This window comes from Etheostoma spectabile, chromosome 4 (genome assembly GCF_008692095.1).
Source record: "Etheostoma spectabile isolate EspeVRDwgs_2016 chromosome 4, UIUC_Espe_1.0, whole genome shotgun sequence".
Classification (NCBI taxonomy): Eukaryota; Metazoa; Chordata; class Actinopteri; order Perciformes; family Percidae; genus Etheostoma; species Etheostoma spectabile.
The window spans coordinates 35,532,680-35,556,658 of record NC_045736.1 but is presented as its reverse complement, the minus strand read 5'-3'; the positions used below and the strand labels follow the sequence as shown (position 1 = coordinate 35,556,658).

At 41.3% G+C, this 23,979-nt stretch overlaps 1 protein-coding gene across 1 annotated transcript in view; it reads right to left on the bottom strand.

Moving 5' to 3' along the window:
• The window catches only part of LOC116688592 (plasma membrane calcium-transporting ATPase 1-like), a 158,283-nt gene that overhangs the window by 41,695 nt on the left and 92,609 nt on the right, over positions 1–23,979 (bottom strand). Inside the window, 5 exon segments of the mRNA XM_032514734.1 lie at positions 1,998–2,123; positions 3,758–3,883; positions 4,537–4,794; positions 5,677–5,874; positions 17,582–18,013. Of these exon segments, the coding sequence (XP_032370625.1) occupies positions 1,998–2,123; positions 3,758–3,883; positions 4,537–4,794; positions 5,677–5,874; positions 17,582–17,777 (904 nt within the window). The 5' untranslated portion in view covers positions 17,778–18,013.

The window sequence follows — 23,979 nt, the reverse complement described above, 5'->3', positions numbered from 1 at the left end:
CAGTGGATTAATGCTGCCATGTGTGACAGTGAAGTCTGCTGTGTGTCTGTTGTTACCAGAACTCAAGACACACACACACACACACCAGTGCTTGTGTGTGTGTGTGTGTGTGTGTGTGTATATTCTTGTACTTCTATCTTTGAGAGGATTGATTTAAATTTCAGATTAGTGTGGACAATGTTAAAAGTGAGAAACCTTTAGCATTTGGTTCAGTCCTCACATCTTCAAAGGGGCTTTTGAGGGTTTTCAGGTTTGGTTTAATGATTATAGTTAGAATTAGATTGTAGATTAAGGTTACAGGTAGGGGCGTAGCAAAGTATAATGTCAATACGGGGCCCTTACAAGCGCACAAGTACAGACATGTGTGAGATGCTAATGCATTGTAAATGCTCTTTGCTCCTGCTCATTTTCAGTTTAATTGTAGTGTATCTGAAAACTCGGTCTTGTGGTTCTCCTCATTAGGAATTCATTACTAATTCAGTTTTTTCCCCGTGACTGGGGACGTAAATTTAAACCTGAGCGTCTCTCTCCGCTGAGCTGGTACATTCCGCCAGTTCACAATGAATGCCTGACAAACTCAAATCTTTAGCCAATAAAACAAATGAACAGACAAAAAAAAAAGAAAAAAAAGAAAAGACATGAGTAAAAGGGGGTTAGCATGATCACAAGCAAATCAAAAGCAATAGACCGACTGCAGAAGCCTGTTGGTTTACATCAAACTGCTCTGTGATAGTTCGAGGACCATCTGGACTTTTTGAAGGGTTCCTCTTCAAAAAGCACTGTATGTAAACAAAAAAGGTACGTTTCGCATTTTTAACCAACTTCTATCACTGTCGAATCAACAGCTCAGTATAGTGGCCATAAACTACCATGAATAAATGAGACCACGACGAACAAAACTAGCTTCCTATCTAGCTGTTTTTCAGTTTACAATGACAATGGCAGAGTATTGGAATTATTAGTCATTTTAAACAATATCCTTGATTTCAGACAGAAGTAAACAAAATAAGCCTCTCATTTTCATCCAGTGACTGAAATAAAAAAAAACACCATCACTGGCAGATTTAATCAGCTCTAGCTACCAAGCTAACGAACGTTAACTCCCCTGAATTACTTGAGTACTCTCATTTCACTCAGTCTCCAGTTGACTTTTTAATGTTTCCAACTGATTCTTTAAAAATAAGAACCCTAGAAGACTCCTAGATAAACATTTAATAGTCACAGACTTATTCATTGTGATAACTCAGCAAGACGTAATGACGCAAAACAGACTGAGTTAGCCTTAGCTAACAGGTCCCAGCTGGGAAAGCGCTATTAATCCCCATGTGTTCCAAAAGGCCTACAGATTAATGAGAAAAAGATATGATCGGAAATATTTCTTTTCAGGTTGATTACAACAGCAGGCAGTAAGCTAGTTAGCCAACCAGGCATGCTGGTGTTAGCAGTTAATGTTTGGAAGTAGAGGATTTATTTTACTACTAACTCTGACAGGCCTACGTATCTTGTAACGATTGCTGAGCCATGACTGTCATTGGTTAGGGGAGGGGTTTGGTGAACAGTCAATTAAATTTGTGAGCATCCATTTGGTCAGATCCATAAATATCATGTTAGTTGTGTGTAGTTGTTCACTCATCTGTGGTCTCATTTATTCACTGAAGATGCTTTTGTGATCAGATTGAAGCTCACTAATGTTAAAAAAAAAGTATAGGTAGACCCTTCAAACAGCTCTGCTGTTATCGGCTCAGACTGGATGAACTCGACCTGCTGACAGAGTCGGCTAGTGCGACAGGAGAAACGTCAAATCAACACCAGCTGATGAAAACGTGCAAATATTTCCAATCTGCACTGTTCAAACAGTAGAGTAGAAATATTCAGAAGCTGACACGATGATAGTTGTCTTTCTTTCCTCCAAACACTTCACACACTTAGAGTCCCCGTATGCTTTTCAACACTTTTTTCTGAGTCGTGTGTGTGACAGGCTTTTTCTCATGTCTTACTTTTCTTGACCTTCTTCTCTTCGTCGTGCTCGCCAGCGCCCAGCAGAGTAAAGATGATGCCGGTTTGGGAGTTGAGGCCGACGGCTGACACCACCATCCTGCCTGATCCCTCCATTACATGGGTACCTGAGGAAAGATTCGAAATAGCTAGGAGTCACAACTGGAACTTGTTTTTTTTACTGTCACTGCATTACTAACATTTCTGTATAAATTTTATCTATCTAATCTTTTCTTCAACTGGACCATTGAATACTTTCAAAACACCTGTTACCATTTTCGTTGTACTTTAGAGTTACAGTTTGCTGATCTTATCAACTTGTGAAGTTCCCAAAGATCAATCTTAGGGCCACTAGTTTTTCATCTTACAGTGTCTTGGTGGTGTTATCAGGAGACACGGCAAGTGGTGGAGTCTCCTGATGACATATGATCAACGGTTGCTCTTTTGATGTAAACTTTAGTACACAGATGTCACAACACATTTTACTGCTCAATGAGGCTAAACGAGAAATAATTACAGGTTCTGAGGCTCAGAGAGAGAACACAGGGTTCCCAAATGTACTGCTTTTGACATCATGCACCAGCATTCAGATTCTGTCTCTTGGTGTCCAAAGAAATTACACGCCAAATAATAGGGAGCCACTCCTTGATTGATAATAAAGTTTGTAAAGCTTATTTAATTTACCTCCAATGTCTATTTCAGCACTAAGATAGGTCCATAAACATGATAAAGGGCTACATTTCTGATTAGTTTATCTTATTGGATTGTGAACACGTCTACTGGACTTGAGCTAAGGTTTCTTCCTATTCCTTTTGGACCAGGTCTAGTCTGTGTTTGTTTGTATAATCTCTAATAGATACAAAAGGTCAAGCTAAGTGAAGAGTGCAAAACTCAAAATGCATGAAAAGGTGTTTTAAGACTTTGGAGAGATCTTTGTGAATAAATTCATGAAATCTTTATGTTGAACGGTTTTTTAAAAGGTTTATACAGTGTGTATAAATATTTTGTTTGTATAAATAAATAAAGTATACACAGTATACACTTTTTAAAAAATTGTTCAACATAAAGATTTCATTAATTCATTTATACATTACAAACACAGAGAGTCCACACCTCTCATGCATTTTGAGTTTTGCACTCTTCACTTAGCTCCACCGGTTGTATCTATTAGAGATTGAAATGTCCATATAAATCCATTTCTGCTACAGTTGGATTATTAATTAATGGATTGTTTTTATTTAATTAATTGACCATTAAAAGGACAACTTTCAATGTTATGGAGAACAACATAAAGCAAAAGAAAAATAAATCTCAATCTAACTCCAGCAAGTTCTTGATAGTCCTCAAACCTGGAAAACCAACCACACATTTTGTGCACTGTGGCCCTAACTGATCCTACACTGGCAATGAAAGTAGTGTTGATATCTTTTTTTGTATCGTATATTTGTACTGTCTGATTGTTAGCTTGTCAGTTAATCTGTTGCAATCTGTATGGAAATTGTTAAATAAATTACACTTGATTGATTGACTGATTTGATAGATAGTTTATCCTGACGGCAGTTACGGTCTGACATGGATATCATGCACACTGATTACTTGTGATATCTGATTCCACATACGGCTTCAGAGGAATTTCCTTCCAGACATCATCCAAATACAACCAGTGAATGTGTAGTTTAAGGGTTATGAATATCATCAGAATCGTTTCAAAGAAGAATTCTAAGTGCTGATCCATGTCAGTGGACTGTGAGCAGGCACTCACCGGACAGCAGCATAGGGTCCTTCTCCATAGACTTTCGGACCTGATCCGACTCTCCAGTCAGAGAGCTCTCGTCAATCTTCAGGTCGTTGCCTTGGATCAGGATCCCGTCAGCAGGCAGCAGGTCTCCTGCAGGCCCACAGGTAAGAGGGTGCATTTCATTTACGGCTCTAAACAGCTTCGGTGTAACACATTTCGGGTCTTTGCCGCAGAGCTCTCTAATTCTGATGAAGGCTGAGCATCAAAACATACATTAAAACACCTCAACCACACTAATGAGTACATACTGTTTAGCTCTCCCACTAATGCTAAAAACAGACTTTATTGTACAACAACTGGAATTTGAACTCAGTCTGCCCAATCTGTTTTTGTTATTGTCAAAAACAGAGTCAGGACAGTATAAAAGATCCAAGAAATCTTTTGTAAAACTCAAGACTTGAAAGATATCTTTCATGAAAATGTGTATCAATGTAGAACCAATCAGAATGAACATTAAACAGATGGAAAATGACCATCCAGTCATTTTTGAATCTTACAGCCTGTAGACTTGTGAGGCAACGTGTGACGTCACAGGTTTGATATTTCAGTCTGGTGTAGCACTCGCGACCAATAAGTTACTAAACAGAACTTTAATTAGGCATTAGAGTAGTAGCTGTACAGCTCGTTAGTTGGTTTTCGGTTAGTGTGTTTTAAATGTGTAGCCTATGTCTTGCCCATATGTATGTTCTATAAAAACAAAAAGGTAAACTGCAACAAAAAGTCTGGTGTCTGTGGTCTCATACCATATTTGATCTGAGCGATGTCTCCCACCACCAGCTCGGCCACAGGAATCTGGATGACCTGGCCTTTGCGGATGACGGTGAACTTTTGCTCCTGTTCGATGCGACTCTGCAGCCCGCGGAACTGCTTCTCTTTGGACCAATCGTTGAAGGCCGTCACCAGGACCACGATGATGACCGAGAACAGGATGGCGGCGCCCTCGATCCAGCCAGCCTGGGCCTCGCCCTCGTCCTCCACGCCCCCTGCAACCTGGCCACATGCTGCCACAGGACCAGGACGCGTTCAATTACAATCACTTCCACCAAATACATGTGTCCAAACACGCAGAGCGGCTGTACACTTACAGCTTCAAATAGTTTTTTATTTTAATATTATTTTCAGCAAGAATGTTTTCAACACAAATGCTTCAACATCAATTTTAATTTTTCTATGTTCTTTTGTACATATTCAATCCTAGGCTAAATATTACCATTTGTAAAAAAAAAAAAAAAAAAAAGCATTTATTTTATACTTTTCCTCAGGTCAAATTATATTGCTGATAGGTAAATAGATTAATAAAAACATGAAATATGAACAAATATTAAATACAAATAAAAATAAAATATATGAATAAAGAAAGGATTAAATAAATAAATGAATAAAAATACATATGAATATAATACATACAACAAATCAGATAACTAAAACAAATAGATAAAAAAGAAAAGTTAGAGTAAATTTATTTAATGTACATAAGAAAATGAAATTTAAATAAATGCATGAACACAATTCATAATACTGAGCTCCCAGAAAAATGGATTGCTGAAATAAAATGATATATAATTAATAAAAATATAGGTTAGATTACAATAAATTACTGATTTATTTATTCGAACCTATATTTTTATTAATTATATATTTCGCCAACATGATGGTCTAAGGAATGTAGGAATTCAATTCTGATGGACAAATACTGAAACCTTCAATAATGTGTTATGTTATTTGATTACATTTAAATCTATAAAGCCTAAAAACAACGGGATTAGCGTACAATAACTGCTTTAATTAATTAATTAATTAAAAAGAGATATAACATTTAAAATAAAAATAGTGAGGACACGACCTGAGTGACCTCTATCAGTTCAAGCTCTGGCTACACCCACCTTCACTGTCGCCCCCTGGTGGATGGTAGAAGGACAGGCCCAGCGAGATGATGGCGGCGATTTCCAGGATAATGAGAGTGACGTCCTGCAGAGCCTCCCACACCAGCTGCAGAAACGTCTTGGCCTTCTTGGGGGGGATGAAGTTCTTGCCGAACGCCGCGTGACGTTTCTCCAAATCGACGGGGTTACCGGACAGACCTGCAGACACAAACGCAAGACCCCGATGGTCACGGCAATACCAAAAGTCAGTGCTCTTTTGGAAGAAACATGCTGCATTCTAATGCTGCACAGCTGACAACGCCCCGATTTGGCTGGAAGCCTTCTTCTGGGTATTGAAGTCATTTCAAAAATAAAAACATGACCCAAATGACTTTCAGGTGTGTGGGTAAAAGAGGGAAATGGTGCTACAGAAATCACAGCAGCTGTCTCTTCATATATGAGTAAAAGTGCAATTGTTTGTTTGCTTCTTATGTATGGTTTTGTATTCACTGTCATTAAATGGGTCCCTCAATGTTTTCAAGTTTCACAACTGCATCCAATAAAGACGTCCTGTCTTAAACCTTTATTGGAAGTGTAATTAGCTACTGCATACTGGAGCTGTGCACCTACCCACAGTGCAGGAAAAATAAGCATATTACATATTTCTATAAACAGTACTTCTGCAACATGACCTACTTTTGTTGACATAATAGACTGCAGTATTTCCATGTACATCTTCTGGATAGCTATTCAACTTACAGGCATGAATAATTTATTTAAAAAAAATTTACAGTGGAATTTTTTTGGGTTTTTTTTTAAACCGGCTCACGCCCAAAAACTGCTGCCGTCCTTCAGGCTTGGGTTGGGCTCGGCTCAGAAAGAAACTGGGCTGGTTCATAAAGGGAAAGGCCTGATTTTGGACCAGATCATAGCTCGAGACAGTGATTCCCCTACTGATTTAGCTTGTGGTCACTTAAAACGACCCCTTGACACAAGTAAGAATTACTCAGCAATTCCCAAGAAAAACTAATTATAAAAAGAGTGAGAAAAGTAAATATTGCCTAATATATCATAAGTATGTTGCCTGTAGGTTTGTCTTCCTGTCAATCATTCTGTGACCCTTCATGTTGATCCAGGGGGCCCTTGTGTGGGCCCCGACCCCCAGGCTGGGAACCACGGGTGTGTTGTCTGTAGTAGCAAAGTGCCCATGGCAGCCTTAACTGGCTTTAACTGACCTGAACCCCCCCCCCGCTGTACCCACAATCTGCTGCTCTACCAGAGCCAACATACTCCACGTCAATACAACAGATCAGGATCTGGATCAGCTGGCTCACAGGAAGATCCTGCAGACCCTTAAACAAAAATAAGGTTTGGATGAGTAGGATGGAACGTCAGTCACAGGATTTCTTCAATATCTGTCTGAAGTTTCTCGTCCTGACTTTCTGCGGAAGGATATTTGCGACCCTCTGCTCTCTGAAGACCAAACAATATATGAGAGTTATTGATTCCAGAGCTGTGACTGTCATTTTCCAGCAGTGACTCATAGCCAACTGCTCATTCATTCTCCATACAAAGACATTAAAAACAAAAAGATGTCTCCGTCGACCCAGTTGCTCACAGAGGGAACAGAGCAGGAAGACTTAAAAACCCCATTTGCAGATTATTATTAAATCATCAATTATAGAATACTTATTAATTCTCTCTGTAAAAGGAGGACTATCTGAGCTGATCTCGTCCCCACAAGACCTTGTTAACTTCAAATTCAGTAGAGTATTTATTTGCAGGGACTTCTTGTCTAGGTGCACAGGGGCGAGTCTGAAGGAAAACTAGTCAAAATCATGTGCTTCTTTTTAAGAAATCTGGGCGTTTGTCGGTAATAACCTGGGAGTCTGGGACTTCCTCTGCATGGCTGTGTAGGCAGCAACATGGCCGCTGTGGTTCCTTGGTGGAATTGGGAGATGTGCAGTGGAACGTGATCCGAATGTCAACAGGCTGCACTGCCAGGATTTCCCATGAATGAGGACCCTGTAAGTCAGCATGAACATGTTTCTGCCTTCATTTGTTTTAATAACGGTCTCTTATTTCTTCTCTGATGATTCCGAAACTGAATGGAGAGTTCCCCTCCTCCTCCTCCTCTTTTTTTTTATGACTTCTCTCCATCTTTCTCTTTTCTTTTGACTCTAGTCAGGTAGAAATACCAGATACTGGTTTCTGCTATTTTCAGGTTTTGTGTATTTTCAGAGTAGTATTCAGCCACGACACACACAAAGCTACTACTTTCCTCATCAATTATGTGAAGAATCCTTAATTAGATGGTTAGCCAAAGGTGACTGAGATGAGATGAAATAAAAAAAATCACATGAGTTAGGATAAAGTGAGAGGAGGTGACATGAGACGAGAAGTGATGTGGGATGAGGTTAATTAAATGACATGAGGCAGATGATGCATCGGTGTGAGAGATTTAGAAATGAAAACTTAAAAGCTACAGTAGTAACACAGCACTCTGCCGTGTACCTGAACATACTTCTGTGTAAAAGCAGCAGTCTGTCTGAGAGACAGTACGACCAACATGTCTGAGTACCTCTGTGGTTCAGAGCAAGACCAGAAACGCACAAAGATTTTTTTTTTTTAAAAAGCACAGCGGTTGTCAAAGTCATCAACAGCTTTCATTGTGTAGTCCAAAGGTTGGTTTGATCGGCGACGGGTTTCATCTGGTGTCGGCTCGGAGATGACGTCCCAGCAGCAGCGGAGCAGTTGGCGGCACGCTCGCCTGTCACAGATGTTTAGGACTTCATTGGTCCAAAAATCAGCCAACATGCAGCTTCCATCTTTCCCTTCCATTCATCCTCCCTCTGAGACAGGGATTAATGCCCAGGCTTATTGTGCCGATTGTTGGAAGTCAACTGTTTTCTCCTTCTCTCTCCTCCATGCTGTCAGGACTGCTTCCTTTTTCCTTCCTCCATCACCTTTGCAGTCCATCCACCAGTTCTCTATTTGCTGTAATCTTTTTTTCTATCATCTTGCAGTGCTTTTTTTCTTTCCCTACTGCCTCAAAGTTGCTGACACACAGAAGCAAATGACACTAATGGCGCGCCTATAAGCCGTATCTGACAAATGATACTAATGTCAAGGCTATAAGCTGCATCTGACAAATGATATTAATTTCACACTTTATCTGTATCCAACCAATTTCAAGTACCAAAACTAAGAGTATCAACTGTTAAGATGTGTTCAGAGTGCACAGCAAATGGCAGAGGCGGTGCGATTGCCCTTTGAAATCAATGATGCGAGTTTGCCCGAGGTCACACGTATTAAAACGTCAAATAAGTAACTTTCTGCCACAACCAACACTGAAGAAGGAAATAGATCTCACGGATGAGTTCATGTATAAAAGTTGTATTCCTGTTATGTTTAGTAACGTTCATTCAGTTTCCCACATAGTAAGCAAGCAAGCTAAGTGTGTAAATGCATAATGCATGATACTGGATAGTTTATTCCGTGTGTGTGTGACATGTGACAATTTGCCCAATTGCCTACAGAAGCAGTCCTCTCAGCTCACCCAGCCCTTTAACCCTTGTGTTGTCCTTGGGTCAAATTGACCCGTTTCTAATTGTTTTATACCAGAAATGTGGATTTGTTTCAACCGAATTGCCCAAAACTAACATGGATGATTCCATACAACATTACTTTCATTGAATTTTTGGGGCTTTTATGTAGTCTTTTAGCATTTGAATTATTTTGTTTAATGGTTTCAAAACAGTATCCGGACTAAACTTTGACGTCTACCCATCTGTGATCCACTCAACATCCTCTGATCTTAACTGTCAGTCAAAATAATTCATAATTTCTGCCTTTTTAACTAAAAACGGATGAATAATTTGATCTAAATGAGGTTCGTTGACCATGAATTCCAAGAATAAGAATAAAAAAAAAACTATTAAACCAGCTCAGGTTTTTTTTAAAAACCCAAGAGCTCGAAAAAGTGACAAATAAATCAGAAAAAGCAACAAAAGCATCGGAAAAAGCCCAAAAAAATATTCATTTGCACAATTTGACCGGAAGGACAAGTTCATGGTTAACGGGAAGACAACCAAGGGTTTAAAAGAGCACACTGTAAACAACAGATAGTCACTATGGTTTTACTTATATACTCTATCTAAGTGGTGTGAAAAAGTGTTTGCCCCCTTCTCATTTCCTGTTCCTTTGCATGTTTGTCACACTTAAGTGTTTAGAACATCAAACCAATTTGAACATAGTCAGGACAAACACAAGTAAACACAAAATGCAATTTGAAATGAAGGTGTTTATTATTAAAAAGGTGAAAAAAAATCCAAAACCATCATGCCCTGTGTGAAAAAGTGATTGCCCCCTAAACCAAAACTGGGTGGGCCACCCTAGCAGCAACAACTGCAACCAAGCGTTTGCGATAACGTGCAATGAGGCTTTTACAGCGTCCTGGAGGAATTTTGGCCCACTCAACTTTGCAGAATTGTCCTAATTCAGTTACATTAGAGTTTTTTTGAGCATGAACGGCTTTTTAAGGTCATACCACAACATCTCAATAGGATTCAGGTCAGGACTTTGGCTAGGCCAATCCAAAGTCTTCATTTGTGTTTTCTTCACCATTCGGTGGTGGACTTGCTGGGGTGTTTAGGATCATGTCCTGCTGCAGAACCCAAGTTCGTTCAGCTGAGTACACGAACAGATGGTCGGACATTCTCCTTCAGGATCTCTTGGTAGACAGCAGAATTCATAGTTCCTTTTATCACGGCAAGTCTTCCAGGTCCTGAAGCAGCAAAAAGCCCAGACACATCACACTACCACCACCATATTTTACTGGTGGTATAATGTTCTTTTTCTGAAATGCAGTGTTCCTTCTACGCCAGATATACTTGGCACACACCTTCCAAGAGTTCCACTTTTGTCATGGTCAAGAATGTTGTCCCAAAGTTTGGGGCATCAAGATTGTTGTGGAGAAATTGAGACGAGCTTTGATGTTCTTTTTGCTCAGCAGTGGTTTTCTCTTGGAACTCTGCCATGTAGGCCCTTTTTGCCCAGTCTTTTCCTGATGGGGAGGCATGACGGGACCTTAACTGAGGCAAGTGAGGCCTGCAGTTTTGGACGTTGTTGTGGGGTCTTTTGTGAACTCTTGGATGAGTCGTCGCTGCGCTCTTGGGGTATTTTGGGCGGCGGCCACTCCTGGGAAGGTTCACCACTGTTCCATGTCTTTGCCATTTGTGGATAATGGCTCTCACTGTGGTTCGCTGGATTCCCAAAGCTTTGGAATGGCTTTATAAACCTTTCCAGACTGATAGATTACTTTCTTTCTCAATTGTTCCTGAATTTTCTGGGTCTCGGCATGATGTGTAGCTTTTAAGGATCTTCTGGTGGACCTTACTGTGTCAAGCAGCTCCTATTTAATGATGCCTTGATTGTGAACAGGTGTGGCAATAATCAGGCCTGGTGTGGCTAGAGAAATGGAACTCAGGTGTGGACACCCAAGTTATAGTAGTATGTTTTAACAAGGGGGGCAATCACTTTTTCACACAGGGCCATGATGGTTTGGATTTTTTTTTCACCTTTAATAATAAACATCTTCATTTACAAATTGCATTTTGTGTTTACTTGTGTTGTCCTTGACTATTGTTTAAATTGGTTTGATGTTCCGAAACACTTAAGTGTAACAAACACGCAAAGGAACAGGAAATGAGGAAGGGGGCAAACACTTTTTCACACCACTGTATATATGTGATTGTCTAAAGTTTATTCTGCAACAAACATGCGACCCAACAGAATTTTTGAGTAAGTATTCTGCACGGTTTGTTAACATCATATGTCATGTACTGGAATTTTTCCTTTGGTCTCTCTGGAATCAAAAGCTCTTTCCCTCTGCTTAAAAATGCATGAAGATATGTGGCGTAATAGCATGCAATGGCACAGAGGTCACGCACATGAATGTACACACGTACACACACACACACAGATTTATGAAAGACCCAGATTAATATTTAACAAAAACTAAAAAAGGTATTTCCAAACCCTCAAAGTAATTAGCAGTTTCCCAGTTTGTGACTATATTGCCTCTCCATGTAGCTAGACATTTCATGTGTGCTAGTCGGTTTATACTCTAATGCATCATTTCCCTGAAAAGGTTTTCAGAAAAATTAATGCTCCGTTATGTGACTTAAAAATTCCTTTAATACAGACACTCCTCCTCTGCTGCAAAATGATGCAACGAAAGAACAAAAGAAATCCTGAGGCAATTAAAACTGAACCCTTTTACCCTACAAATGCACATTAATTTTACATTTGTATAGCTCAGTACACGCAGTATATTTTACATTTGTATTCCTCAGCCCTGTGATTGACTGCACCCTGCCTCTCCCCCCAATGTGAGCCCTGACCCTCAAGGACAAGCGGGTGGAACTAATGGATGGGTGGATGGATTTCTATTCCCCAGCTGGTTTTTAGCTTTTTGCAAAGTCTGGAAAGAGAATTTCAGAGGGTGAGATCGACTACAGCAAACTGTTTATTTTAATTCACTATAAGAGATGAGGGTTGCACGGCTTGGTGTCTTTCTCCCTCTTGCTGATCGCTAAGAGGAGCTTTCCACTTCAACTGACAGAGACATGGATAACCTGAGGCTGTGTGTGTGTGTGTGTGTGTGTGTGTGTGTGTGTGTGTGTGTGTGTGTGTTTACAGTATGAGACTCGGGTCACGCCGCTCAAGCTGAATCTCAGATTGGTTGCTGACTTCTCACACCAAAGAGCTCGAAAGATCCGACATGCCAGCAGGCCAGGACCCTACTTACACTACTACTGCTCGTGTGTGTGTGTGTGTGTGTGTGTGTGTGTGTGTGTGTGTGTGTGTGTGTGTGTGTGTGTGTGTGTTTGTGTGTGTGTGTGTGTGTGTGTGTGTGTGTGTGTGTGTGTGTGCGCGCGCATGTTTTCAAATCATGCTGAATAATAATAACTTCTGGTTTTGGAATCAATGGAATTAACTGTATTTGTCCAACCCGTTTCATCTGATTACATCTTCTCTGTAGTTCTAATCTAAGGGATAAATATCAGCAGAAAAATCTCTGAAAAAATCTCGCAACGTCCACACTGTTTGTGCTTTCACTCCGCATACAACTCAACGTCAGTGACTGTTTGAATCCATTTTTATCTGCCAGGTTCAGCTCTCGGGCTCTTTGTCTGAAGATACAAGCTCCTTCACATAAAAATGACCAAAATAAATCATTTCCTGTCTTCTTATCAAGTGAGAAATGTGACAGAACACGCTGAAGTTCATTAACATTTTCCTGAAATAGTTGTTTATTTTTAGGTCGGTGTGTGTCTCTGTGAAAGTCTTTGTAACCCAGGTCGTGTTTAAATAAAGTTTCCGTCTATGTGTCTCCTGCTCAGAGGCTGCATGTCCTCTCAACATGTAATCCACAGATTTAGTAAAATGATGAGGACCGATCAATAACCTCCAAAGAGGCAGCAGACCAATTCATCAATACACATTAACCAGCGGGTGGCAAGTCTGCGGCTGAGCCCTGTGTGCGCGATTTAGTGTGTGTGCGTTTTTCTTAGGGTGTGTGTGGTCAGGTTGAACATTGACAGTCAACTCAGCATCCAATCAGCAGCTGATTTGACAGAAAAGTGAAAGCAACTGAAGAAGAAACATCTCACTATTCCCAGCCAGAACATGGGCTGATGCAGAAACACAGTTATATATATTTAAGTGTGAAGTCGCTAACTGCTAACATGGTGCCTCTGTTGCTACGCAGATCAGCTCAGCTAGCAGTCACCTGGCTTTCAGACAGTAGAACATTATCTGTTCTGTTTGAGGATGTGAGAAACATGATTCATCTCAGCTTTAGCTCAGGACCGTGTTTACACAAACACACACAAAAAAAAAAAAAAAAAAAAAAAAAACAGATCCGTGTAAGGAATCAGGTAAGGTGAGAAACTTGGTGTGATATTCGCTAGATAGTCGCTGTGTGAAACTCTGGTTTCACGCAGGCATCACTTCTGTCGCAGAAACACAGACGCTAGCTCTTTCTCATGCAGACAACAACACTGACAATCAAGTTATATCCTTAAGATTTCCATGTTTTCCTCCACTTTGTAATACTATGGTCCACATTTTCCAGCAAAATTCTGTAAATACCTCTCCATATACTAGCTTTCACCACAAACGGCAAAGTCCACCTTTTCTGCACCAGACTTAAATTACCTTAACATGTGAGACTGCTATGTATTCACAGGTTAAAGCTTCAGTTTGTAGGATTTAGAGGCATCTAACAGTGAGGTTTAAGATTACACCCAACTGAAACTTCGGTGTGCCAAGCGTGGTGGCCAACTACAGTGGCCGACGCAAGCACACAAATGGCCCTAGCTTGTTTGGTTTGTCCGTTCTGGGCCACTGTAGAAACATGGCAGTGCAACATGGCTGACCTGCTCCCCATGTACAGTAGATATAAACTGCTCATTCTAGGGTAATGAAAACACAATGATTCCTATTTTCAGGTAATTATACAGCAATAAAAACACAGCTATTAATATTATATATTCCATTTTTGCCAATAGATCGTCCAAAATCCCACACACTAGACCTTGAAGGCTAATGCAAATGCACCATTTCTTGCTGATGTTGCTTTAAAAGTTTTAGACAGGTGGCTTTTATTGTGACGCAGCCAAAGGAAATGCAATGCATTGACACCAGGGTAAAAAACTCCTTGTACAGTGCTGTCCACAGCATGACAACTATTGACTACCTCTTTTTAATAACACAACATGAGGCGATGAATCCTCTCATCCCCCAGTGTGTTTGGGTGCACTGTAACCACTCGCAGCAGTTTTCTTCCTCTATTGCATTTCTGACACCGTAGCTGTTCAAGTTGTGTTTGCTGCCCCCCGTGGTCAATACGTGTGTGATTTCCAACAGAACTCTGGGGCCTGGAGTCAAGCCTTAGACTGTAAAACTAACAGACGCAGCATCGGTAAGGTCACCCATTGGTTTGTGGAATGCAATTTTGATGCCAGCGGTTTGCATTTTGGCTGTCGCCATTTTTTGGAATTTGGAGCCAGAAGTGGCCATATTTGGACATGTGGGCGGATCTGGGGAGGATGACACGACTAATCCTGTGTCGTTTATGGTTTCAATGGCACTGCGCTAAGCTAAACTCGCCGATCTTGAACCAACACGTCCTCTAGCAGAGTTTTCCAGCGAGTAAACATGGACCTCCTGTACTGGCGCCCTTCATCTGCATGTACGGCAGTACACAGAACTGGTTAAAAATCTCAAGACTTTCCCTTAAGTCATCAGCTAATGCCAGCACTAGCTAGCTAGTTGTGTTTGAAAAGGTGCAACTGAACACTGAAGACATTTGTAGGCAACCAAAATGTTTCTATTAACTCATTAAAAGGTGCACCATGAGTTCCTGCATGCTTTCAGTATGATTTAATTTTCGTCTCAAATCGTAGGTATCTCTCCTTGATCCTCTAGCTGCTGGCCCCCCTGAATACACTGTGAAAATGCCCGGGGCTCGGGAGACAACACAAGACAACAACAAAAACACGCCGGCCAATCACCAACAAGATGGTTGAGGGAGGGGGTGGCGGTTAGTGACAGTTAGTCAGTTAATCATGACAGTTACGGGAACATGGGGGGAGGTGTGAGCTTGCTCTGTTTTGTTTGAAATTTACTTGGATGGTCAACAGAAGCGTCCAAGCAGGAAGTCATAGTGCACCTTTAAAGGTCCTATGACATGGTGCTTTTTGGATGTTTTAGTATAGACCTTAGTGGTCCCCTAATACTGCATCTGTAGTCTCTTTTATATAGACCTTAGTGGTCCCTAATACTGTATCTGAAGTCTCTTTTATATAGGCCTTAGTGGTCCCCTAATACTGTATCTGAAGTCTCTTTTATATAGGCCTTAGTGGTCCCCTAATACTGTATCTGAAGTCTTTTATTTAGACCTTAGTGGTCCCCTAATACTGTATCTGAAATCTCTTTTATATAGGCCTTAGTGGTCCCCTAATACTGTATCTGAAGTCTCTTTTATATAGGCCTTAGTGGTCCCCTAATACTGTATCTGAAGTCTTTTATTTAGACCTTAGTGGTCCCCTAATACTGTATCTGAAGTCTCTTTTATGTAGACCTTAGTGGTCCCCTAATACTGTATCTGAAGTCTCTTTCCTGACACTCAGCCTTGGTGCAGAATTACAGCCACTAGAGCCAGTCCCACAATGAGCTTTCCTAAGGATGTGCTATTTCTGTGTCTGTAGCTTTAAATGCCATTTAGGAGGAGGAGGTGGGAGGCAAGGAGGGCGGTGGGGGTGTGGCCTTGGCCAACTGCCATGCTTCGCTTGTTTGCAAGCCATGATATCGCTCTCTTTCTCATGGGCGGGCCAAATTCTCTGGACGGGCAAAGCAGAGAAAGGGGAGGTAACCTTGCCCCTTGTGACCTCATAAGGAGCAAAATTCCAGATCAGCCCATCTGAGCTTTCATTTTCTCAAAGACAGAGCAGGATACCCAGGGCTCGATTGACACCTATCACCATTGCTAGCCACTGGGGGACCATAGGCAGGCTAGGGGAGACTCATTAATGTTAAAAAAAACAAACTCATAAAGTGACATTTTTATACGATAGGACCTTTAAGAAAAAACACACAGTGAAAGAGTTAAAGATGAAAACATGGACAACACCCAAAAACAAGTCCACGCTGAAAATGATGCTGATGAAGGACTGAAAACAAAAGACAGTTCCTGGATTGAAACAGGAGTGATTCTCGTCCAGTACCACTCTTGTTAACTCTAACAGTCATCTTTGTGGTGCGTTGCTCTCAATCTTACGTCGAGGTTTCCCCCCTTTTTTTTCTATTCCCTCCCTCCCTCACTACAATGAAAATATAATTACGGTTTCTTCATTAAAGTGAGTAATTTTCTTGCGTAGAGGACGCGACTACAGCTGTCCTCTGATTACTAAATGGAACAGAGCAATGATCTATGGAGCCATTAGGGGAACGGGCTGGAACTAATTTCAATCCTGGAATGGGCCGATGTCTGCAAACACACACACACACACACACACACACACACACACACACACACACACACACACACACATGGATCAAAAGATGACAGAGGGGGAGCAAAATAACAAACAGCAGCATGTCGGCCATTTTCTGGCCTCACATGAAGCTCTGACTGAAATCCAAACTGGTCATCCATCATCACAAAATAAGGAGTGTTTTCATCTTTTACCAGAAATGTTGCCGGCCTGTTTGTATGAATTCATTGAGTGGCTCACACATCGTCACCTCCTGATGTGTGTGTTAGCGGTGCCAAAATTAGAATTAATATTATTATGTTGCTCTGTACAACAATGCAGCAACACAAAATATCTATTGGGGGGCTCCAGGGCAAGAACTGTAACTGCTGTTGGGCTTTGTTAGGGAGTTAAACTGGATTTGTATTAAAAAGGCAAGACCGGGTCACAAGATTAGTAAAAAGTGCAGCCCGGTTAAAAAGGTGCAGACAAGGAACTTGGGGCTTTTGAGGGTCCCGGCAATCAACTTTGACCAAGAAGCCCAGATTTGACTGGGTGAGATTCAAATCAGCGGCACGCCAACTCATGATTCAACCCCTTGACTTTTATATTGATTAATATCTTTGAAATTAAACAGTGATTCCCAAAGCCTAAGGCGCAGACACTTACAAGGCCCAGAATCCTTTGTTGCAGACCCAAGAACAATATGAGTCGGTGAAAAAAAACGTTACAAGGCTTTATTAGACGTAGGTGTGGCGTAATAACTTCCTAAGGCCTAATGTGTGAGCTTTCTTGGTGATAGACTGCATTTTTTACTCTTTAAAAAAAACATATGGAAATGAAGATGTTGATTCAGTCTGGGTTGTGTGTTGGATGTGTCTCACCTTCTATAGGTGAGGTTTTCAGGCGGCGGCAGATGCCTTGAACGTCTCCGTGCACGTCCTGTATCTTGTTGACGGCCTCGGCGCTCCGCAGCTCCATCAGTTCCCTCAGTTCCATCACGGTCACCCCAAAGTCCCCGTCATGGTTGCCCTCTGCCACCGAGTTCCCCGGAGGGTGGTCTGCCGTGTTGTTGGCCATGTTGGTCGTCTTCACAGCAGCGTTGTGGTAGTGTCGTCGTAGGTTTGGTTCCTCTGAGTGTCTTTCTTAAACTGATCTAAATGTCAGATTGGGTCGTCAGTTTACAGGAATTATGGGTAGTGTAGTTCTCACAGGAGTCAGGCGGAGGAGATGAGTGCTGAGGTTAACTCCTGACCCGGGCGTGCATGCTCCTCTCGGGTTACCATAGAAACAGGGTGGTAAACATGTTCTTCTTGCTGCAGAGGAAACAGAAACAGGAAATCAGGATGATTTTATGAAGCAGACGGGAAGCAGTCGGAACGTCATCATCAGCAGACAGATCAGTTCAGGCTTAGACTTGGTTTGATTCTTACTAATTAATAGCACAGAGTCTAATTGGGCCAATTAGAGGAGAGTTTCTCATCTCAGATTATTAGAGGAGTCCGCTGAATCACTGAGGTCGTTAGATATAAACCGATTATCGGTTTGCGCTGCTCCTTTGAGATGTACAAATGGGTAATAAATAGAATATCTGCTCTCCTTGAACCGTCAGCTCCAAGGTTATGACTGACGTAGAAACAACAGCATTTCATTCATCGCAAAAAGGAAAAATTAAACAGTTAAACAATTGAGTACAGTAACAAGGAAGCTGGATTACTATGTCCTGCTGATGAACACAATGCAGCTCCGAGAGCCAATCAAAATCAAGCAGAGTATGATACACAAAACAAAGGGCAAACTTGACTGGGTCAGTGTGTGTGTGGCATTCGAGCCCATCACCACGGATAATGTAAGTGCCCATCAAAGGCTGTCCTCCATCCCCCCCCCCCGCTTAGTGTTCTGTCATGGACACACACGCACACACACATAAGAAACTACACGATGTTGGCCATAGTTTAATGCTCTGCTGCCGAGAGGTCAGGGCTAAAGACAGTGGACAGTTCAGCCTCATCTCTACTGTATGTGGGGACACCCCCCCCCGAGTGATGGTTTGTGTCAGTGGTTCTCAAACTGGGGGACCACAGAGCCATTTCAAGAGCATGAAAAGTGGACACTGGATACTTAACATGGCTGGTTCCACTTTAAGGGGTTAAAGTTACAGCTTTTTGTTATTCAGACGAGGCAGGATACTTTGGAATAGAGCCAAAGGCTTGTATGTTGGCACTTGGTCCACTGGGGGATCAGCATCACTGCAGTACCACGGAGATGAAAAGTCTATTATATAAAAGGAGGGAGATTTTAAAAGCATTGAAAACTGCATTATAAGGTAAACTTGTACAACATAATCCAGTCCCTGCCATACCTATCCACAATTACCCTTACCAAGCTTATAATGCTCAATCGTAGGTCCTTTTTGTTTGGCAGAAGGCTTTTAAAACTACAATACCCATGAGCCAAAATCCACTTTAGGAGTTGAAGTTGACTTCTCTCCACAGGCTTGTACCTTCTTCTTTTTTTTTTTTTAAATTTAAAGTACCATTTATTTTCTAACACAATTGGACAACCACAAATGTTTTCTTGTCCATCCAAAACTTGAAGAGCCCCAACTGTCAGTCACCTAACAACGCCTAAGGAGAAAACCAATGGGACATTTACTTCTGGATCTGGGTGACCCTAAAATTGCTTGTCCCACTTCTAAATGCTATACTTATATACAAACATATGTATTACTTTAAACTCCCAGCTTGTATCCCTTTAAAATGCAGAAACTAGAACTAAAAAAAGAACAAAACAGACAGAACTAAGGCTCAGTATGTTCTTAGACTTCTCTTTATTAATCCTTTTGGGGTGACTCCCGCATCGAAGTCGGGAACCTAGTTCTTAAACATCTCGTTTTCTTTTCTCCCAGCTCATTTCCTTGGATTAGGATGGCAACAAGATCTTGGTTGCAGCGGTTACCGTGGTCCTGCTGCACCCTGCTACACTCTGAGATGCCCTGCTGTATCCCGCTACATCCACCAATGCTCTACCATGCCATGCTACACCCTGTAACGCCCTACTACTACTACTACTACTACTACTACTACTACTACTACTACTACTACTACTACTACTACTACTACTACTACTACTACTAGCCTGGGTCTGTCCCAGGTTTCTTCCTAAAAGGGAGTTTTTCCTCATCACTGTCGCACTAGTTGCTTCCTCTGGGGGGGGGGGGGGGGGGGGGGGGGGGGGGGGAATCCTACAATTGTTAAGTCTTCTAACTACTCTATCTGTAAAATGTCTTGAGATAACTTCTGTTATGATTTAATACTATAAATAAAAATTGAATTGATCATTCAGTTTCCACACTTGTGGACATGCAGGCCGACAACTCAAACAATTTAAAAGTAGATACATTTATTATTCACTCTGTCTTGCGATGTGTAAATGCACATTTATTGCATTTCAGAGTAGCCTAATTTATTCAGCGGGGGGTGCTGAATAAGACTTCGCCCAGGGCACCAAAACATCCGGGATTGTCACTGTGAACACCACAGGCTTCTGTTGATTTGTTCCACTGTATCCGTTTGTACCTCCGAGCCTCTGTGGAGTCTGGGAGAGGGTTCTGTGTACGTCCCTCAGGAACTGAATCCTGCAACTAAATCAGGAACTGGAGTCAGGACTCATTAACTCTTCATTAAATAGACTCAATAAACAAGATAGAAACTCGGGGAGTGCACATCGCATTTAGCACATTCATGTTTGCGTTTCCGGTGAAAGTCAAGTAAATTAGACCAATGCGGGGAATTAGTAACACAACACAACAGCAGAGTTGTTTTTCTTTATATGGCCTACTGTTGCTTCCTGTGCTCTTAAAAAAGGTTTCTGTCTTTTAGATTATTTTACGTCCCGCTAATCTGCTTTCATAAGTGTCAGAGTGTGTGTGCGTGTGTGTGTGTGGAGACCAGGACAACGAATGCCCTCTCTCTGCATCCACTAATTATCTGCCTGCTGTTCATCGACCAGAAGTTGAGTCATTATTACAATGGGACAACAGAGAAATAAATGAAATAAACTGCCCACAGACCTCACTACATTAATGTGTGTTGTAGATTATTACACATATAGTGGGTGATGTCATTGTGATGGAACGTGTTAATTACAGATAATGAGATTGCTTAATTATGCAGGCACTAAGAAGAGGGAATGGACAAGTATTTCATTAAAATAGACCAACAGGTACATACATTCTACATGAATAATTTGGATTCGTATTAAAGCAACAGAACCGGTTAGCGTATCGTTAATGGAAATACTGATACACACGGAGCTTAACATCCATCATATGGAGGTAAACAACAGTTCTCGAGCTGTTCTTCCAACTTTGATTAGTTTTCCCGACTTTGCATGAAATCCCACGGTTTCTCTATAATATAGAGATAAACTCAGTGTGGATACTACCTACAGCATAACAGTGGTATTGACATAAAGTGACTAATTGAGTACTCGTAAAGAATACGCTGGCTTTTTGTTAGTGGTGGAATATAACTAAGTACTGTACATAACCCTCATGTTGTCCTTGGGTCAAACTGACCTGTTTTCAGTAAAAAAAATAAAATAATTTGTCACAAAAAATGGGCCGTCGAAATAATCTGAAAATGTCAACATTAAAAATATCAACAAAAAAAACATTTAAAAAAGCACCCACAAATTTGAAAAAGTGACAAAATGTCTGAAAACGCAATAAAAATGTTGAAAAAAGTGACCAAAATGTTGTTGTTTTATTCATGGTTGATGGGAAGACAACACAAGGGTTAAGTACCATTTTTAAATGCTTGTACTTTATGCTATTTTATACTGCTACTGCACAACATTTTGGAAGCACCATTGTACTGCATAGTTGGCGCCTACACTAAAAAGGCAAGGCATCTTTATTTATAGAACCCATCTCAAACACAGAGGCAATCTCAAAGTGTTTTACACAGGCAAAGAAACTATTAGAACAAAAAGGGACATTCAAAAACAGTAAGCAATAAAAACAGAATGAAATCAATTTAGGACAGAATCTGCAATTGAGTAGAGAAGAATAGGCCAGAAATAGTTACAGTGCAGTAATAAGTTGCAGTAGCTGGTGGACCTAGTGAAGCGCAGCTAGTTTATGGGTGCTGAGTTGTACCGTTAAGTGGAAGAAGGCGTGCATTTTACATGACTGACAATGACATGATATTACATCTTTCCTCACTGGTCAGCATTAAACTGGGGCTGTGCTACTTGTTAGTAATGTGGAGATGGTGTGGAGACGGCTGAGTGGTGCTGGTGGCTTCTGAGAGCAGCACTGTGCTTTGGTCCGTCGCTATTATTATATATTATTAACGTTGCGCATTCTAACCATTAATTCCTAGTGGGAAAACCCTTAATACAAAGTCTGGAGTCGGAGTGGATTAGATCATAAACTCTGCACATTAAACATTAATTCATGAACTGTACCTGATGAAGGGAGTCCTAGTGCAGAATGAGTTGGCTCTTTAACGGCTAAAAGAAGTTTGCAGAATCCCATCAATTTCAAGAGAATCCGATCTTTAACTGCATTTAAAGTAACTTCCAAAAGTTTCAAATAACCAACCTGCTTTGGTTCGTAGAGTTTTTGGTGGTAGTTCATTTGCAGAGTCCAAAATAACTTCACTTTACATTTCACAGTTCAGTTGGTCAGGTTCCATTAAATCCAAGGTGACCGTGGTGGTGGTGTTTGTACTAATAGTAGTATTTAGTATGTAGTAATACCATTTACTGTGATCATTTGGCCAGTGATGCTAGTATGAACATGCGATTCCTACTGGTTTATTTGTAGCTCTCCGTGTTCTGCTTTACTTCTGGAAGGTTACCTTGAGTGAAGTTAAATATGAAAATGTATAACTTTTTTTATAAATAAATTAGTTGGACACACACACACACACACACACACACACACACACACACACACACACACACACAACAACACACACCACACACACACACACACACACACACACACACACACACACACCACACACACACACACACACACACACACACACACACACACACACACACACACACACACACACACACACACACACCACACACACACACACACACACACACACACACACACACACACACACACACACACACACACACAACCACAACAACACACACCACACACACACACACACACACACACACACACACACACACACACACACACACACACTTCAGCCCAAAGGTCAACATTCCAATCTTGAGATCTAATGACACACCTGCTGACACACACACACACACGTGAATGCACACCTTTTCTTGCCCGCCATGTGACTCAGCAACGAGCAAGTGTTTGATTAACGCAGGCTAGCACACGCACGCTCGCTCCACTAGCTCAGTCACACTGGTAGTTAGTAAGTAAAGCTAAATTTTCATAGCACGTATCACAGAAAGGGTCACAAAGTGCTTCACAGGCAAAGTTAATACATTAAAACCCAACCATACCCAGCCCAATAGAAATCACAATAAACCACAAGAGCAAGGAACTGAAAAATACATGGTAATGCAATTAAGAATGCTGCTAAACGAATGCCTGACTGAAATTATGCTTTACAAAAATATCATTAGAGGCCGCCACTCTCAAATCATGAGTCAAAGAGTTCCCCAGACTAGGAGCCACTGTTTCAAAAGCCAGTTCCTCCAGGATTTCACGCCAATTCACACGGATTCAACCAATCACCGTGAATTTGGTCCATGTCACGATTTTGGCCAATCACCGGCGTTTTCCCTGACTTCAACCAATCCAAGCAGTCCCAGTACCAGACTCTGTACCAGTATGTGACTCTGAGAGCCAATGACCAAGCGGGAGTGAGAACGGGTTGACGTCACGCGTACGTGGCCATATTCATTTCCTTGTTTACCGAGACGTGTGTGACTCGAACATCTCAAATTTACCAGCTGCTGTTTCAATCCTGCCGGCTCTCTGTAGCGAGCGGGGCTGCTGCTCAGTCTCCCCCCCCCCACTGTTTATCACACACACGCACAATATATGGGAAAACCGGAGATGAGATGTACAGGATGACCTAAATTGAGGACAGCTATGTTGGTAATTGTAAGTGCAATGATATGTTAAAGTCCAATAAGTCCTTTATCAAAGCGTATGAATGTGTGTCCCAGCCCAGGATAGGAAATTAACTAACAATGTCAAGATCAACAAGCCACTGACAGACATGTTCAAATTAAAAAAAAAAAGTTTTTGTCTTAAATCCACCAGCCATTT